The sequence below is a fragment of the Erinaceus europaeus genome, chromosome 3, assembly GCF_950295315.1.
Source record: "Erinaceus europaeus chromosome 3, mEriEur2.1, whole genome shotgun sequence".
NCBI lineage: Eukaryota > Metazoa > Chordata > Mammalia > Eulipotyphla > Erinaceidae > Erinaceus > Erinaceus europaeus.
The window spans coordinates 65,371,547-65,391,666 of record NC_080164.1 but is presented as its reverse complement, the minus strand read 5'-3'; the positions used below and the strand labels follow the sequence as shown (position 1 = coordinate 65,391,666).

The 20,120-nt window shown below is 41.0% G+C and overlaps 1 protein-coding gene across 4 annotated transcripts in view; it reads left to right on the top strand.

Moving 5' to 3' along the window:
- MERTK (MER proto-oncogene, tyrosine kinase) overlaps positions 1–20,120 on the top strand; it is a 131,087-nt gene that overhangs the window by 63,575 nt on the left and 47,392 nt on the right. For all 4 annotated transcript variants that reach the window (XM_060187340.1, XM_060187339.1, XM_060187341.1 and 1 more), the window contains 2 exons: positions 7,572–7,755; positions 10,830–10,981. In XM_060187340.1, coding sequence (XP_060043323.1) covers positions 7,572–7,755; positions 10,830–10,981 — 336 coding nt within the window. The remainder of the gene's footprint in view (positions 1–7,571; positions 7,756–10,829; positions 10,982–20,120) is intronic.

The following is a 20,120-nucleotide window of genomic DNA, read 5'->3' as shown; positions in this document are numbered from 1 at the left end:
TGTAATTGCTTCTCCACTGGACATGAACATTGGCAGGTTAATCCACAGCCCTAGCCTGTTCCTGTCTTTCCCTAGTGAGGCAGGGCTCTGGAGAGGTGGGGTTCCAGGGCACATTAGTGAGGTCATCTGCCCAGGGGAGGCAGGTTGGTGTCGTGGTAGTATTTTTCAACTTCTGTCTGTGAGATCATCCCATATTCATCCTTCTCTTTCTGTCCCTTTTTCTTTTTTTTTAATATTCATTTTTTTAGTATTTATTATTTATTCCCTTTTGTTGTCCTTGTTGTTTTATTGTTGTAGTTATTATTGATGTCGTTGTTGTTGGATAGGACAGAGAGAAATGGAGAGAGGAGGGGAAGACAGAGAGGGGGAGAGAAAGACAGACACCTGCAGACCTGCTTCACCTCTTGTGAAGCGACTCCCCTGCAGGTGGGGAGTTTTAACCAGGATCCTTACACCAGTCCTTGTGCTTTGCACCACCTGCGGCTTAACCTGATGCACTACCTACCACCCAACTCCCATCCCTTTTTCTTTTTAAAGCAGTTTCTAAATCCCTTTTTTGGATTTTGGTATTTTCACAAAGTTGTGCAATCACCACTATCTTAATTCTGTGTTAGTAAAGGATCTAGAGTTTCTTGTTAGCTTTTTTTTTTTTTCTGTTTGAGGTATTAGGATGACACTGACCATATAAAATGAGTGGGAAAGTGTTCTTCCTCTTCTGTTTCTTGAAAGAGTTGTGAAAGATTAATCCTAATTCTTATATATATGGTAGAGGTCACCAGCAAAACTATCTATTTCTGACATACTCCTGGTGGAAATTTTTAAATAGTCTAGTTCAGGGGCCAGGCAGTGGTACACCTGGTTAAGCACACATATTATAATGTATAAGGACCCAAGTTCAAGCCCCAGGTCCCCACCTACAGGGGAGAAGCTTCACAAGTAGTGAAACAATGCTTCAGGTGTCTCTCTCACTCTCTACTTCCCTCTTCCCTCTCAGTTTCTCTTTGTCTCTAGCCAATAAATAAATTAAAATTTTTTAAAGTATTTTAAAAGGAAATCATTAAAAAAAAAAAAAAGACTAGCTCATTCTTGTTACTTGGTCTCTATCTATGCAGATGTCCCATTTCTTCTTGAGCCAGTTTGGTAGATTGTGTGTCTCTAGAAATGTGTCTATTCCTATAGTTACATTTGATTTATTGGTATCTAGGCGTTCATAATACTCCATGAAGTTAGTACTACTTTCTCATCTTTCAACCTGATCTTAAAAATTTGTATCTTCTGTTTTACTTTTTTGGTCAGTCTAGATAAAGATTTGTCAGTGGCTTTTTTTTTTGTCAGTGTTTTTTTTTTTGTCTTTTTTTTTTTTTTTACTTTATTTGATAGCACAGAAAGAAATTGAAAGGGAAGGACGAGAGACAGAGAGACACCTGCAGCACTGCTTCACCACTGGTGAAGCTTCCCCACCTGCAGATAGGGTCCAGGGGCTTGAACATGGGTCCTTACATATATAGTAACATGTGCACTTAACCAGGTGCACCACCACCTAACCCCTAAGATTTGTTAATTTTATCAGTCATTTTGAAGAATCAACTGCTTTTTTTTGCCTCCAGGGTTATTGCTGGGGCTCAGTGCCTGCACTACGAATCCACTGCTCCTGGAGGCCATTTTTCTCATTTTTGTTGCCCTTATTGTTGCACTTGTTGTGGTTGTTATTGTTGCGCTTGTTGTGGTTGTTATTGTTGTCATGGCTTTTGTTGGATAGGACAGAGAGAAATCGAGAAAGGAGGGGAAGACAGAGGGGGGAGAGAAAGATACCTACAGAACTGCTTCACCGCTTGCGAAGCGACCCCCTGCAAGTGGGGAGCTGGGGGCTTCAACCGGGATCCTTACGCCGGCCCTTATGCTTTGTGCCTTGTGTGCTTAGCACGCTGTACCTACCTCAGCTACCAAAGAATCAACTTTTGGGTTTATGGACTTCCTTTGTTATTTTTCTGCTCATTGTTTCATTCATTTCTGCCTTCATAAGTATTTCCTTTCTCTCTGTTTGCTTTAATCTTTTTAAAATTTTAATATACTTTATTTATTTTTTATTAGTGGGAAAGATAGAGAGAGAAAGAACCGGACACCAGTCTGATACATGTGCTGCTGGGGGTCGAACTCAGGACCTCATGCTTAAGAATCTAATGCTTTATCCACCATGCTACCTCCCAGACCACATTTTTTAATTTTTTAATTTATACAAAAGGTTTGATTAATTGATTTGAATTTTTTTGTCAATATAAACACGTATAACATTCTATTTCTATTCTATATTCTTTGAGCAGAGTCCAGTAAGTGTTGGTATTCGGATTTGTAAATAATTTTTTGGATCACTTTCCTTGTGATTTCTTCATTGTCCTGTTTGTTATATGAATATGTTTACATAGTATTCACAGAGCTGTCAATTCTCAAATTGCATTCTTTTACTGATATCTAATATTCCATTGTGTTTAGAGAATATACTTAGTATGACTTTTTTTTAATTTCTTTGTTGGGGGATTAATGATTTACAGTCAACAGTAAAATATAGTAGTTTGTACATACATAAAATTACTCAGTTTTCCACATAATAATTCAACCACTAGATCTTCCTCTGCCATCATGTTCCAGGACCTGAACCGTCCCCTTCCCCCACAATCTTTTACTTTGATGCAATACACCAACTCCAGTCCAAGTTCTGCTTTGTGTTTTCCCTTCTGTTCTTATTTTCCAACTTCTATCTATGAGTCAGATCATATTCTTCTTTCTCTTTCTGGTTGATCTCCTTAATATGATTTCTATACATTGAAGTTTATTGAGCTTGGGGTTGGAGATGTCTTACTGAGTAACACATGTGCCTCACCACTCACACGGCCTAGGATCTGTCCTTGGCACCACTGGGAAATGCTACAGATATGACTCCATGGAAGGTGGACTGGTGCTGTGGGGTCTCTCCCTCTCCTCTCTCTTTATGTCTCTCCCTCTATTCTCTTTCTCTCTAAAATATAAGAATGGAAAATTTGGTCCAGGAAAGCCATTAAGTTGTGGTGTCATGCATTTGTGAGGCCCTGATGCTGTTCCTAAGCCATATATATATTAGGTGCCAGGTGGTGGCACACCTAGTTGAACACACATGTTACCATGTGTGCAGACCCAGGTTTAAGCTCCTGGTCCCCACTTGCAGGGGGAAGCTTCATGAGCGATTAAGCTGTGGTAAAGATATCTCTCTGTCTCTCTCCCTTTGCCTTCTATCTCAATTTCTCTCTGTCTCTATCCAATAAATAAATAAAATATTTAAAAATAATAACAAATGTATTAAAACTTGTCACACAACTTACCCTGTTCTGAGTTGGAGAATACTATATACTTAGGGAAGTGAAGAGTCAGATGCAGGTAGGTAGAGTGTTCTATATATCTGTTAGTTCTGATTGATTATAAACTTGTTCTTGTCGTCTATCTCCTTAGTGATCTTATGCCTAGTGGTTTTATTTATTATTAAAAGTGGGAGATTGAGATATTTTTATTATAAATAAATATTTTATTTAAAATATTATAAATAAAATATCATTTATTTCTTTCTAACAGAGCACTGATCAGCTCTAACTTATGATGGTGCTGGGAATTGAACCTGGGACCTTTAGTGCCTCGGGCATGAAAATCTTTTTGCATAACCATTGTGCTATCTCCTCAGCCTACAAGTACTACTTTTGAATTGTCCGTCTTTCCCCTTGTTCTGTTCTAGCAGTTTTTGCTTCAGTTATTTCAGGTCTCCATTGTTGATTACAGCCAAGACATGTTTCCTGATATACTGACATCACTGTCTGTAGACAGAAATGCAGCATGAGCTAGCTCTTTTGAAAACTGCTATCAGGATAATAAAGTTTAAAGAGTCCAAGAGAACACTAGGCTCTTTCCCACACAAGGATGACTTCCCTCAGGGAGGCTTTAGGAAGGGAATCATTTCCTAAGAGGGTGGGTCTCGGAGTAGATATGAGGTGGAAGTGAGGTAGAGAATTATAGTTGGTCAGTTTAAAAACACCCAGTCAGCCCTGGAGGTGGAAGGAGGTCACACACAGACTCCACCTGCCCCCTCTCTCTTGGACTTGAGCTAGGGTGCTCACAGCATACATGAAATGGCATCCTATGCTGTCACGTCAGAGGCCCCCTTGCCCATCCAGGATCTTCCAGTGCCTGGACATGGTCATCCTGTGTGTGCCCTGCCTATTAGCTCACCTTTCCTCCATCCATGCTCCTACCCATTTGTGGTAAAGTCACCAGATTTAACAAATAAGAACACAAAGTAAATCGCATGGAGTTAGGGAGACAGCATAATGGTTATGCAGCAAAAAAAGAAAGAAAGAAAGAAAGAAAGAAAGAAAGAAAGAAAGAAAGAAAGAAAGAAAGAAAGAAAGAAAAACAAACTTTCAGGGGCTGGGCGGTAGCACAGCAGGTTAAGCACACATGGTGCAAAGTGCAAGGACCAGTGTAAGGATCCTGATTTGAGCCCCGGCTCTCCACGGGGGGGGGGGGGGGGGTCGTTTCACAAGCAGTGAAGCTGGTCTGCATGTATCTACCCCACCTCTCTCCATTTCTCTCTGTCGTATCCAACAACAACGATGTCAATAACAGTAATAACCACAACAATGATAAAACAACAAGGGCAACAAAAGGGGGGGAAAAGCCTCTAGAAGCAGTGGATTCGTGGTGCAGGCACCGAGCCCCAGCAATAGCCCTGGAGGCAAAAAAAAAAAAACCTTTCATGCCTAAGGCTCCAAGGTACCAGGTACAATCCCCAGCACCACCTGTCTCTCTCTGTATTGTTCTCGTTAAAGTTAAACAAAATATTTTTTTTTTAAAAAAGGAAATCACATGAGCAATTTTATGACACAGGATTTGTTATTTCTCCAAAATTCAAATATAAAAGCATCCTTTTTTATCTTCTCTGGCAGTCCTAGTGTGTTATTCAGGACTGGCTCTAGATGTTATTATGCTCTAAGAACCTACTGATTAGCCATGTAGTCCCCATTTTTTAATGAGCCAAGAAAGATTTTTTTGTTTTGTTTAGATAGCAACAGAGAGGCCGAAAGGCAGGGACTACAGCACCAAAGCATCCTCTAGTGTGGTGGGGTCTGCGCTAGAAGAAAGGTTTTTCTAGTGGGTGCCCAATTCATTGCAAAATTAAACTCTGACTTGATAGCAAATGAATGCTTTGGACAAGGTTCAAATCCGTGCTCTAGCAGGACACACCCTCTCACTTCCTTTGCTCCTGATGTTTGTTGCTATCCTCACCCATTTTTGGGCTCTGTACTCCATTTCTATTTTGAGCTCTCCCATGTACCTCTTGCCACTTTATGCCCTCTTTCCCCTAGGACTCACTGAGAAGGACTATTTTAGAATTTTCCAAGAACATGCTCTCAAAGAGTTGCCCGCCCTCATGGCCAAGAATGCCCCTCATTTGCTCCGGAAATGGGGTGGTGTGGTCAGAGAAAGGTTTCCTTAGCCTTAGGTTTAGATGTTGTTCATCAGGAAATAGGTGCATACTCTTAAGAAAAAATGTTTTCTGTAACAATCACTCCTTAGATAAGCACATGTATCTTTCTTTCTCCTCTGGTGACTCCTCTCAGAGTGCTGTGTTCCCCCAGTCAGGTCTGTAAGTCTGAGTCAGAGGGAAGATTTGGTCCAGTAAAGCCTCATGGTGGCCACTAGGGGATTTAACAAAAAATTTATTTGTGGCTCCTTGGTCTATACTTTGTTTTCTTTGTAGTCATCTCCTCCTCTTCCTCCTCCGCCTTCTTAATTGTCACCAGAGTTATTGCTCAGCCTCAATGCCACATAACAAAGCCACTGCTTCTGGAGACGTACTCTCTGTGTGTATCTATCACTCTCTCTCTTGATAGAACAGAGAGAAATTGAGAAGGAATGGGGAGAGAGAGAAGGAGAGATAAAGAGACACCTGCAGCCCTGCTTCACCATTCATGAAACTTCTGCCACGGCAGGTGGGGGCTGGGTCTTGAACCAGGGTCCTTGCTCATGGTAATGTATGTACTCAACTTTGTGTGTCACCACCTGGCCCCTCCTTGGTCTAGGCTACACTTACATTCTGAAATAGCAGCATTATGTGTCCATTCCCCATAATTGAAAGTCCTTTCTTTACAGGAATACATTTTGTGGAGTTATGTTTTTTGTTGCTTCTGTTTCATGCAACACTTTTTCCCCCTGATTTTCCCCTGATTTTTATAAGCACTACATACATAGAAATCTTGGAGAGTATATAGTGAAAAGTAAAAACAAATGGGGAGGTTATTTGTGGGGCTGGCAGGATAAGGAAAACTCAGAGGTAAAAATATCTATGTTTTAAAGCAACTGAAAGGACCAGCAAAATAATTCAATGGAAGAGCACCTGCCTTGCCATGCACGAGACTCAGCTTCCAACCTTGCTCCCACTACTCTGGGCACAGCTTCAGAACAGTGGTGTCTGTCCTTTTATCCCTCTGTCCCTCTTTATTGTCTCTATCTCTGGTTTTTCTTTCTATTTAAAATAAATAAATGAAGAAGTAGGCCCAGAGCAATGAAGCCCTGGTGATGAGTGTGTCTCTGTATATATACATTCATATCTTGCAAAAAGTTATACACATATATACATACACATACATATGCATATAAATGAATAAGTAAATAGATCTGAAGAAATGTTTGTTGGGTGAAGTGCAAATAACCTTCCCTTTTATCTCTTCACCAGAAAAATGTCAGAAACTATACTACCTGTGTATCTTTATAAGTTGATTTTGTATTAGGGGTGGGAGTAGGAGGAAAGAAAAAAGGTGAGCTAAAATTAGCCTTGAACTTACAGCAGAGTTTCTCAGGTTACATAATGAAAAGAATACTATATATTTAACCAAGTATTCCTTTCGGACCAGAAAGACAGCCTGCCATGCCCAGGACACACGTTTGAGCCCTGGTACCACATAGAAGTGCTATGACACTGAGGAATGCTCTAGTGCTGTGGCTTCTCTATCTCTGTCTCTACTTGCATGAAAAAAAAAACTTTGCCAGGGAACAATGAAATCCTATATGCTCAAGACCACAAACAAAACAAAAAAATACATATCCCACATTTTCCAAATCCCACTGGGTTTAGGAAATACTGTCTTTAAAGGGATAGGCATCAAATGTTTGAAGTTTTGCCACCACCTATAATATCTGTTGCATATTTCTGTGAAACAACTGGAAGAAAAAGAATGAAGTGGTTCTAAGAAAGGAAGGTTTATTTTGGTTTTGTATAAGTGTAATATAGTAATAATTATTATTACTTACTGTGTTTCCTGCCATAGGGAAAATTTTAAGTATTTTCCTTGAGGTCCTCAATTGTTATTTCACTAGCATGAGTAACACACCATACTGTTGATGGGAAAACCTGTGTGTGACCTGAAAGGAAACAGGTACTTCCCCTCTCCGTGGAGAGGAAGGTGCAGTGCCTCGGAGGCCTGAGTGCCCACGCATTCTAACACTCCTGCCCGCTTACTAATGCCTGGTCTATGTTTTTACTCTCCACTTAGGTCAAGGAAGTCGATTCGCTGAGTAATGGTTCAGTCACGATTTTTAACACCTCTGCTTCACCACATCTGTATCAAATTGAGCAGCTGCAGGCTCTGGCTAATTACAGTATTGGTGTGTCCTGCATGAATGAAGTTGGCTGGTCCCCACTGAGCCCTTGGATTCTGGTCAGCACAACAGAAGGAGGTAATTCCTGAGGTCCAGAGAGAATAGTGCGCCTGCTGACATGTGGCTGAACAAATTCTTTCCAGTGTCCAAATTGAGAGTTTAAATTTTGCCTTATTTGGTCATTGTGTCTGGAGGAGGAGTTTATTGAGGTGACCAATGAAAATAGGAAAGAAGTGCCAGAGAGATAGCTTACAGGTAGGGCACATGCCTTACCATGGCTGTGTTTAAGCTGGTGCTACATGAAGGTGCCATGGCACTAAAGAAAGCTCTAGGGCTGTGTTGTTGTTCCCTCTGTTGCTCTCTCTGTCTTTATACTGGATATATATATATATATATATGTAATTTATTAATGAGAGCGATAGAAGGAGAGAAAGAACCAGACATCACTCTGGTACATGTGCTGCCGAGCATTGAACTCAGGACCTCATGCTTGAGAGTCCAATGCTTTATCCACTGTGCCACCTCCCAGGCAACTCTGTCTTTCTATTTGAATAAGAAAAATTGACCAGAAGCAGTGACATCATGCCTATACAAACCCTCAGTTCCACAGAAAAGAAAAGGAAAGGGGGGGGGGGAACAAAAGAAAATGAGAAAGAAGGTATGTTCTGCTATACTTCACAAAGATTTGCTGGCAAAAACTACACTCACTATATATGTAATATTTTTATTTTTATTTATATAAGAAGATACTCATAACATACTTCTTTTTTAAAATTTATTTATTATTTATTTTTCCCTTTTGTTGCCCTTGTTGTTTAACATTGTTGTGGTTATTGATGGCATTGTTGTTGGATAGGACAGAGAGAAATGGAGAGAGGAGGGGAAGACAGAGAGGAGGAGAGAAAGACACCTGCAGACCTTCTTCACCACTTGTGAAGCAACAGCTCCTGCAGGTGGGGAGCTGGGGGCTCGAACCGGGATCCTTACACCAGTCCTTGCGCTTTGCGCCACCTGCACTTAACCCGCTACGCCACTACCTGACTCCCCATAACATACTTCTTATAGGCACATAAAATGCTTGTTCAAAGAACACATTTATTTTCTATTTGAATAAGTACTAGTCAACTTCTCTACTCTTCTCCCCTCCCCAATAATGTGTTAATGATTCTGACCTGTTTTCTAAATTATTTTGTACATTTACCACTGATCTTGAACCCAATAGGGCTGAAAGCTGCTAATCTCTATGCAGTTGAAAAATCCTTATATAATTTTTAGGTCCTTAAATTTACTTAATTTTTAATAACTTTCTGTTGGCCAGAAATCATCTGTTGGCAAAAAAAATCCAAGCACAAGTGAACCTTTGAATTGCAGTTTAAACCTGTGCTGTTCAAGGATTAACTTTATATGCATATGTGGGTTGTTTTTTTTTTTTAAAAAAACTTTACTATGAGGCTAGACAATGGTACATCTGGTAGAGTACAGACACTACACTGTGAGAGGACCCAGGTTCAAGCCCCCAAGTTCCCATCCACAGGGAGAAGTTCTATGAAGAGTGTCTCTCTTTCTTTTGCCCTCTATCTCCCTACTCCCTTTCAATTTCATTCTATCAAAAATAAATGAAGTAAATTTAGTCTAAATTACCTTTTAGCTGTGTGTCCTTGTGATAGATAACAGATATTTTGACACAAAGTAGGTATGTGACCTCATAGAATTTACTAAAAAAAAAAAAAAAAAAATAGAGTGAAAGCCAGTGCTAAATTCTATAGTTTGTCATCTAATATAATAATTAACATTTTTTGGTATATTGCACCAAAGTAAAAGACTCTGGGGCAGGGTGGGGGGGGTTCAGGTCCTGGAACATGATGGCAGAGTAGGACCTAGTGGGGGATGTATTGTTATGTGGAAATGTTATGCATGTAAAACTATGTATTTCACTGTTGACTATAAACCATTAATCTCTCCAAAAAGACTCTGCAGTAGTGGGGAGGGTTTAGGTCCTGGACCATGATGGCAGAGGAAGACCTAGAGAGGGTTGAATTATGTGGAAAACTGAGAAATGTTACACATATACAAACTACTATATTTTGCTATTGACTGTAAACCATTAATCCCCCCAATAAAGAAAAAAAAACAATAACTAACATTTGATCTCCTAATCTTCAATAGTAAGATATCTTTTATATAGACCTTCTTCTTCTTCTAGCGTTTGCCCTTCTTCCGTAACCAGTCAACAGCGTCTGGTTGAGCCTGATGTAAAGTTTCGAGACTTCCTTTGAATCTGGAGAGGTGGCAGTCGTTGACTATGTGGGTCATAGTCTGTCTGTAGCCGCAGGGGCAGTTCGGGTCGTCTCTGGCTCCCTAATTAGCCTGTTCATATCATCTGTGTTCCTTGTATGTGTCAAATGACACAGAACTGACCTCACTCGGCCCTGTTGACACAGCTTTCTGATGGAGAGCCCTGTTCAAGTTACGTCTACTTTGCTTCTATGAGTACCATCAGCCTCCATCCTTGTCTTCCTCCCATTGGCTATTTTAGTTTGAAAAGGACTTAGTTTTAAAAATGCATTGCTTGCTAATTAAAAAGAAGGTGAAATCTTCTGTGAATCTCAGTCTTATTTCTGTCCTTTTCATAGTGTTCAAAAATACCAAGAAAAAAATTAATCTTTGTGCTCTTGTCTTCAGATACATCATTATTTTCTTTTTTAAACTTTTATTTTTTATTTTATTTATAAAAAGGAAACACTGAAAAAACCATAGGATAAGAGGGGTACAACTCCACACAATTCCCAGTACCAGAACTCCATATCCCATCCCCTCCATTGATAACTTTCCTATTCTTTATCCCTCTGGGAGTATGGATCCAAGGTCATTGTGGGATGCAGAAGGTGGAAGGTCTGGCTTCTGTAATTGCTTCCCCGCTGAACATGGACGTTGACAGGTTGATCCATACTCCCAGCTTGCCTCTCTCTTTTTGTAGTGGGGAAGGGCTCTGGGGACGCGGAGCTCCAGGACACATTGGTGGTGTTGTCTGTCCAGGGAAGTCTGGTCGGCATCATGCTAGCAGCTGGAACCTGGTGGCTGAAAAGAGAATTAACATACAAAGCCAAACAAGTTATTTTACTAACATCATTATTTTCTGTCTTCTTTCACAGCTCCATCAACAGCACCTTTAAACATCACTATGTCTCTCAATGTATCTACTAATATGGTGGACATCCGATGGATCAAACCTCCAATTAAGCGGCAAGATGGGCCACTGGTGGGCTATCGGATATCACACATGTGGCAGAATGCAGAGACCTCTGTAAGTCTGTACCCAATATTATCCACATTCCTCTGTTGATTTGCTGATTTTAGACTATCTCAGAAGTTTGTGTTTTATTCTGAAAATACCATTATTTGAGTTAAGCAAAGTACCTTTCAGTGGAACCTAAAGAAATGTAGAGAAAACTAAAGAGGGTGGGTATAGATAATGGTTATGCAAAGAGACTGTCATGCCTGAGTCTCCAAAGTCTCAGGTTCTATCCCCTGCACCACCATAAGCCAGAGCAGAGCAGTACTCTGGTTAAAAGAGAGAGAGAGAGAGAAAACTAAAGATGATTGAATAGTTATAAAATGTAAAAAAATCTTTGGTGCTTTCCTTATTCATTCTCCCAATCATTTATTTATTTCATAAATTTGTATAAAAAGTATCTTTTGGGGGGGCAGTTGGTGGTGCAGCTGGTACAATGTACATGTTACCAAGCACAAGAGCCAGGTTCAAGCCCCTGGTCCCCACCTGCAGGGTGAAGCTTCATGGGTGATGAAGCAATACTGTAGGTGTCACTCTCCCTCTCTGTTTCCCACTATCCTCTCAATTTCTGTCTCTATTTAACGAACACCAACATAAATAAATAAATTATCTTCCATTATCACCTAAAACTGCATTTTTTTTTGTTTTGTTTTTTTACCAGAGCACTGCTCAGCTCTGGTTTATGGTGGTGCTGGGGATTACTAGCCACTGTGCTATCTCCCCAATGCCCTATATCACCTGATTGTTTCCCACGGAGAACTTGGGGTCTTATAAGTCAGTGTGAATTATTATACATAACCATAGCATAAAGACAAGGAGCAACAGTGCTTCGCAGACCAGCAATTCATAGCTGCTTGGAAATTACAGAGGATACTCTTCTGAAGATGATTGTCATGAAAAAACATCAGCCTCAGGGGAAGATGACAAGAGGTGGACTAAGGCAGCAAGCAGGACAGCTTGATATAATACTATAGGAGCTGAAATAAGGCATGTGACTCACTGGGCCACATAGCAAGGCGGTTTGTCACTCATGGTATAACAGAGAAAACAGGAGCATCAGCCTGGTGTAGGCTTCTGGTTCCTAAGCTCCTTGAGGCTATGCAAAGGGCCCAGATGATGAATGGTACCCCTGAAAGTTCCAGGCCTATGAGCATTGCACCTGATGTAGCAAGCAGTGTGTTTTATGTAGCTGCATAGCAGCCGTATCGTGACCACTGTGACCTGTGCTAGGCATTACCTGTGTCAGGATGGTGAGACCTGACAGTTTGGCCTGTTCAAAAAGAATGTGCAAGGATGCTGAGGGCCTCTTGCAAAATGTCTCATGAGGTGCCAGTTGATTTGGGCTTGAGATGATTTTGACAGGTGAAGATGGAGAGCTTCAGTTGGGAAAATATAAAGAGAGAAGGTGCATGACAAATTTGGGAGATTATGACTCAGTTGAAGACTTGGAACAGAACTTTTGGCACTAGTATATAGGGATCTGAAAATTAGGCTTCTGTATCAGATAGAGTTTAGTAGATGGCAAGGGATCCAGAGAAATTCTGGAGGCCTAGAGTACTAATTAGAATGATATGTTATGGGAGTCAAGCGGTAGCACAGCGGGTTCTTCTTCTTCTAGCGTTTGCCCTTCTTCCGTAGCCAGTCAACAGCGTCAGGTTGAGCCTGATGTAAAGTTTCGAGACCTCCTTTGAATCTGGAGAGGTGGCAGTCGTTGACTATGTGGGTCATAGTCTGTCTGTAGCCGCAGGGGCAGTTCGGGTCGTCTCTGGCTCCCCAGCGATGGAACATAACAGCGGGTTAAGCGCAGGTAGCACAAAACGCAAGGACTGGCGTAAGGATATCGGTTCGAGCCCGTGGCTCCCCACCTGCAGAGGAGTCGCTTCACAAGAGGTGAAGCAGGTCTGCAGGTGTCTGTCTTTCTCTCCTTCTCTCTGTCTTCCCCTCCTCTCTCCATTTCTCTCTGTCCTATCCATCAACAACATCAATAACAACAACAATAATAACTACAACAATAAAACAATAAGGGCAACAAAAGGGAATAAATAAATAAATAAAATATTTTAAAAAGAGAATGATATGTTATAAAGATGGATTATTTAACTACTTTTTTTTTTACAAGTCAGAAAATAGAGTTTATAGAGATTAGTAGCCTAGAAATCTTCCTTCTTTCCGTCCAAACTTATGACTGACGGCCAGATCACCCTGCCACTCTCTAGAAAGCTCTTCTTGTTCACTGAATGTATAGGAGGTCATGGGCTGGAACCATCCCTCTGCCACTTCTGTAGTAGCATTTGCAGGGAGGGACACACTGTGAAAAGAGATCCAGGATGTCATAAAGATCACCTTTAACTCTAAAGACAAGCTTTGTGCCTCTGCCTAAGCCTCTTAGAGCATCATTGCTAGAAATCAGTGCTGAACTAAGCATTTTTGTCTAGCTCTTTCTTATATAGTCATAGACAAAATAGACAAAATAGCCCTTCAAAGCAAAATAGTTTAGGGTTTTTAGATTTTTCTCTCTCTCTTTTTAAATTGGGGGGGGGCAGTTAATGGTTTACAGCATAATCTCTCTAACACATAGTCACAGCCTCTCCTCTCCCCTTGACTGGTGTCTAGGGGATACAACAAGACCCCAATATCCCTTCATCCTGTCCCTTTCCCTCCTTCCCCAGAGTCCTTTGCTTTGTTGCAATATGCCACTCCTAGTCTAAGTTTAACCTTATGTTTTTCCCTTATTATTCTTTGTTCTTAAGTTCCACCTATAAGTGAGATCATTGGCCTTTATCTTTCTAGCTTGTCTCACTCAACATGATGGCTTTGAGTTATGATCATGCTATTGCAAGGGAGATGACCTCATTCATTTTTGACAGCTGCATAGTGCTCCGTTGTGTATATGTACCACACCTTCCTTAGATGAATGGCTAAGGAGGTTTTTATATTTCTTAAACTTATATGGAAAGACTATCTAATTTAGAATGCTCCCTAATCCCTTTCACACACACACACACACACACACCACACACGCACACACGCACGCACACACACACACACACGCATATATATTTAGGTTCAATGATGGTGTGGGTCTATAGTGTGTCATCTAACCTAAGTGCACACATGAGACTGTGTGCTAATAAGAAGAGTTAGGGGTTGGTTACCTGCCTCTAGAACATAATTCCCCTGTGGGAAACAGCCTTTGCACAAATCATTTCCTTCCTAAGGCCTGTGTTCCTGTCAGATTAACTACTTGATTATTTTGGGAAAAAGTGGCTTCTGGCTAAAGAATATATTTATACAGATGAAAATGCCTCGTATATTCCCTTAGATATGTTTGTTTCATTTTTCTCTTTCTTAGAGACCTATATACCTGAGAAAGGAGTTGACTAGTTCTTCTTACTTCTTACTATGCCTAGTCCATGTAGAAACAAGAGATTGTGAACTATCTTCTGGGATTTTCTGGTTAGACCTATATGTCTGAAGCCAGGCCAGTGAGTGGCACCTGGTTCTGCCATCACCAAGTTATGCTTTCCTAACCACATACAAACAACATAGGCAAAAATAGATTCATACAGGGGCTGAGCGGTGGCATATCTAGTTGAGTGTACGTGTTAACCATACATGAGGACCTGAGTTCAAGCTTCTGGTCCCCATCTTCAGGGGGAAACTTCATGAGTGGTGAGGCAAAGTGACAGATGTCTCTTTTTCTCTCTCCTTCTCTACCCCCTCCCTCAATTTCTCTCTATCCTATGAAATGTTTGATATGCTTTTTTAAAAAAGAAAAAGTATTGGCCACTGGAAGAGGTGAATTCATATTATAGGCATTGAACCCCAGCAATAACCCTGGTGGCAATAAAATGTGTGTGTGTGTGTGTGTGTGTGTGTGTGTGTGTGTGTGTGTGTGTATGTGTGTGTGCATGCAAGAATTCCATAATAAGTTTCAGTTCCATAACTGAAACTCCAGTGTTTCAGACCAGCTGGATATAGGTACATACTTGATACCATCCAGACTTGCCTCTGCCTTTCCCAGTTAGTGCTCAGCATACACTATATTCCTAGGTTAGTGATACTTCATTGCCCCCAAGATGGCTGGAGACTTGGGCTCAAGTAAGGAAGTTCCCAAGGAAAATGGAGTGCTATGCTAGAAGACTGGGTGTTACGTTGTAGGATCCAAAAGATCAGTTACTCACCATGTTACTTACCTTGTTACATTAGGATTCTCCAGACAAAAACAGTCAAGAGACACCTGAGGGAAAGATAAAAAGAGAGACTTATTTTAAGAAATCGGAGGGATAGGGGTCAGGCAGTAGTGCAGTGGGTTGAGTGCACGTGGCGCAAAGCGCAAGGACCAGCATAAGGATCCCAGTTCGAGCCCCCAGCTCCCCACCTGCAGGGAAGTCGCTTCACAAGTGGTGAAGCAGGTCTGCAGGTCTCTATCTTTCTCTCCTCCTCTCTGTCTTCCACTCCTCTCTCCATTTCTCTCTGTACTATCCAACAACGAACGACATCAGCAACAACAATAATAACTACAACAAGGGCAACAAAAGGGGGGAAATGGCCTACAAGAGCAGTGGATTTATGGTGCAGGCACTGAGCCCCAGCAATAACCTTGGAGGCAAAAAAAAAAGAAAAGAAATTGGAAGGGCCGAGTGGTGATGCACCTGGTTGAGTGCACATTTGCAATGTGTGAGGACCCGGGTTCAATCCCCCAGTCCCCACCTGCAGGGGGAAAGCTTTGCAAGTGGTGAAGCACTCTATCTTTCTTCCTATCACCCCCTTCCTCTTGATTTCTGGCTGTCTCTATCAAATAAATAAAGATAATATCAAAGAAAATTACAGAAGCCAGAACTACCTTTTATACCCCCAAAACAATTTTAGTCCATACTACCAGTGGGGGAGAAGTGATAGGAGGAAAAGGATAAGAGGGCTCTGAATTCCAGCTCTATCAGGACCCAAAGAGAGAGAGGAGGGAAAAGGGAGGAACATTTGGATGTAGTAATAGGATCATGAGTGGCTGTAGGGGAAGAGAGGACCGGACCGGGAAGAAGAAGGGGGCAATTATGTACAAATGTAGATAGATAGTTACAGAGATGATAGTTAAGCCACTTCTGCAATCTTGGGAGAACTTCAGTAGTTTGCAATGGAGGGACTGGGGATTCAGAACTCTGGTAATGGGAAGGGTGTGGAATTATACCCCTGTTGGCATGTAATTTTGTAAATCAATATTAAATCACTAATTTAAAAAAGAGAGATCTAAAAAGAAAGAAAGGAAGGGAGGGAGGGAGGGAGGAAGGAAGAAAAGAAAGAAAGAAAGAAAGAAAGAAAGAAAGAAAGAAAGAAAGAGAGAGAGAGAAAAAAATGGCCCGTGGGTTTGATCTTCATGGAGGGGCAGCAGGCTGAAAAGCCAGGAAAGAACTGATAATACAACTCTGCTCAGGCAACTTCAGCCATTTTTCTCTTAAAGATGTCAGCTAATGATTAGATGATGCTTATTTGTGATGTGGAGAGTAATCTGCTTTATTCAAAGTCTACTGATCAAAATATCATTCTCATCTAAAACAAAACAAAACCTTTATAGCCTCACCTAGTGATTATCTAGTGTTTGACCAAATATCTAGATACTACAACCTAACCAAGGACACGTGAAATTAATAATCATGATAGTCAGTAACTGTTTATTGAAAAACATATATATATATATATATATATATATATATATATATAATTTAAAACTTGGGAGTGCACTGATGTGTCAGAATGTCAGACAGCCCCTGCCTTATTATGGAGGACTGGACAGATCCTCTGTAACTCAATAAGAACTCTCTAGTTTAAATACTAACTTCATTTTTAAAAAAGAGCAGAGGGGAGGTCTCTGTGTGAAGTAGTGACTGCTTCCCTAAGTCCCCACAATGCCTTTCAGTGGTAATATGTTAACCATGGCGCCAGTCAAGCCCACAGGATATTCAAGTTTGAGGGCTGTGAGCTCTTAAGACTCTTACTGTGGGAAGTCTGGTGGTAGCGCAGTGGGTTAAGTGCACGTGGCACAAAGCACAAGGACAGGCGTAAGGATCCCAGTTCGAGCCCCAGCTCCCTACCTGTAGAGGAGTTGATTCACAGGTAGTGAGGCAGGTCTGTAGGTGTCTATCTTTCTCCCCCCTTCTCTATCTTCCCCTCCTCTCTCCATTTCTCTCTGTCCTATCCAACAACGAATGACATCAACAGCAACAATAATAACCACAACAAGGCTACAACAACAGGGTAACAAAAGGGGAAAAAATGGCTTCCAGGAGCAGTGGATTCATGGGGCAGGCACTGAGCCCCAGCAATAACCCTGAAGGCAAAAAAACTCTTACTGTGATGGGAACATGTGACCCAAAGCAAAAATAAGGGAAACAACTGGATAATGATGCCTGAGTGTGACTGGTGGACAGCTTCCAAAAGATCCCCTTTTATTTGGGAAAGAAGACGGGCTGCTGGCTTTGCTTTTGACACAGTAGCCATTACAAGGGCAGATCCACTGGTTTCATCATCTGGTTTCATCATCATCTTTAGTGCCATCATGGAATGCATGCTTCTTGCGTGTTTTCACATTCCTGATCTGTCTAACTCTGGTAATAGATGGAAGTTTGGCATCTGTGTGGCATTTGTACAAGGTGTAATGTGAAAATAATGCAATTACTTGACAAGAAAGTTATAGAGTGAACAGCTGCATCCACTTACGACAGTACAAGTTTTGCTTCAATCATTTTCAGCCTCACATCATCCAGTTTTACCAAAATTACTTTTTTTTAGAGGATAATTGGGATTTATTCTTTTTCCACTCCTGCCTCAGCTTTCCACCACAAAGTTGGATGTTAAAAGCAGTAGTTGATAGGAAAGGTAAGGTGGAATAGAATTTCATGCTTGTTCTGCCTCAGAGTAAATACCAGAGGCTGTGGTCTCTAGCGGTCAAAACACTGCCAGGAGTTATAGCTACCGCGATGAGAAAAGCCACCTGTCGCTTTTTGGTCTTTTGTCCTAAGACATATTTTCAAGGTATATGGACCAACTGCATGGAGACACTGACTAAGTCAAGGAAATGAAATGCCTCTCTTAGAGAAAACCTTTTTCTTTCCTGTTCTCTAAAAACATATTTGTTTATGATAGAGAAAGGGGGGAGAGAGAACCAGGGAATCACTCTGGCTTATGTTCTGCCAGGGATCAAACTGGAGACCTCATGCTTATAGATTCAGTACTCTACCCACTGTGCCATCTCCCAGATGCAAAAAGCTCTTTTTTTTAGCACCATTGCTAAACGATTAATGCAAATCCTTGCAATTCAACGATTGTGCTCCAATTCAGTAAGATTTTATCTCTCCTAGTGGGCGACATGAGTCGCTGAAAATGGGTTTGTTTAAAAACTATAAGTCGGGAGCTGGGCGGTAGTGCTGTGGGATAAGCGCACATGGCGTAAAGCGCAAGGAACAGCACAAGGATCCAGGTTCGAGCCCCCGGCTCCCCACCTACAGGGGAGTCGCTTCACAAATGGTGAAGCAGGTCTGCAGGTGTCTGTCTTTCTCTCCCCCTGTCTGTCTTCCCCTCCTCTCTCCATTTCTCTCTGTCCTATCCAATAATGACAACATCAATAACAACAACAATACTAACTACAACAATAAAAAACAATAAGGGCAACAAAAGGGAATAAATAAATAAATAAATATTTTAAAAAACTACAAGTCACTCTTCCCACTTCTTTTGATACAGTTGAAATTACTTCTCTATAGCGGACCTCTTGCATTGAGGCATGTTGAAGGGTAATATTAATGAAGGTCTTATGACTGGCCCAGCCAGAAAGCTTAATACTCAAAATGCCATTTTTGACACACAGCTGTGCTGTGCATTCTTGTTGCCTTTTGTTCAAAACAGTCCCCTGTGCAGTGAGAACAATACCACTATAGTCAGGGCTGTGACCTTTTCAGTCATTACCTCCTTAGAGATGCTGGTTCATCCCAGTGAGAAAGGTCATTTGCGTTGTGTTCATGCTATACTCTGCATTATGACAGTCTTGTGACAAAAGTCTTGGCTCACTTACTTTGGATAATAGTGTATGATGCAGCAAAACTTCAAACACATGAGCCATAACTAGAACAAATAGGAACACTGAAGAAAAGCCAGCTCCGGGAGGAGCCTGAAAGCTGTGCCCAAAGTGAAGTGTTTTTTTTTTTTTTTAATATTTATTTATTTATTCCCTTTTGTTGCCCTTGTTGTTTTATTGTTGTTGTTATTGATGTCATCGTTGTTAGGACAGAGAGAAATGGAGAGAGGAGGGGAAGACAGAGAGGAGGAGAGAAAGATAGATACCTGCAGACCTGCTTTACCACTTGTGAAGCGACTCTCCTATAGGTGGGGAGCTGGGGGCTGGAACTGGAATCCTTACACGGGTCCTTGTGCTTTGCGCCACCTGTGCTTAAGCCGCTGTGATACCATCCGACTCCCAAAGTGAAGTTTTAGAAGATTTCTGTACCCATTCTCGATTTCTAGCTCTCTCCAATAAGCAAATAAAGATTAAAAAAAAGAAGAAGAAGAATGCTTAAAAAAATAAATTTAACAGAATGAAAATGCAAAGGAAAAAAGAAAGAGAATGACCAACTAAACTATAATCAAAGAGAGTGCATAAATAAAATGATGTTTCTAAAATATTTATATATGGATACCTGTATGACTATATTTAAAAATGGTGATTATGAATTTGTCTATGTAATTATCTGTGGAAAATTTCTTTGAAAGAATCCAATAGAGTAGGGAAAAGTAAAATAAAATATTGAGACCATAAGGGCATTTCTGGTTCCTGATGGTCACTACCTGTATAGGTTCAAAACAGTTTCTGGGTAGATGATCCAGAGACTCCCCCACTGGTCACTAACAATGGGACTGGCCTCTTTTTAAGGGCTGAGCTGATTCCAACCTACATAATTGTTAGAAATGAGCAGCATGCAACTGAGAGGCCAGGGAATAAAGTTATCACCTAAACTGGATCTCTGCTGTTTATTGGTGATCCAATATCGATGCTCCACAAGGCAGCTTTTCTCTTTTTCTCTCTGTGAAATCAAATCTCTAAAATTCAGAGATAAAGACATGGTTCTCTGACTTCATTTCAGCCTCTCACACCCTTTTCTGT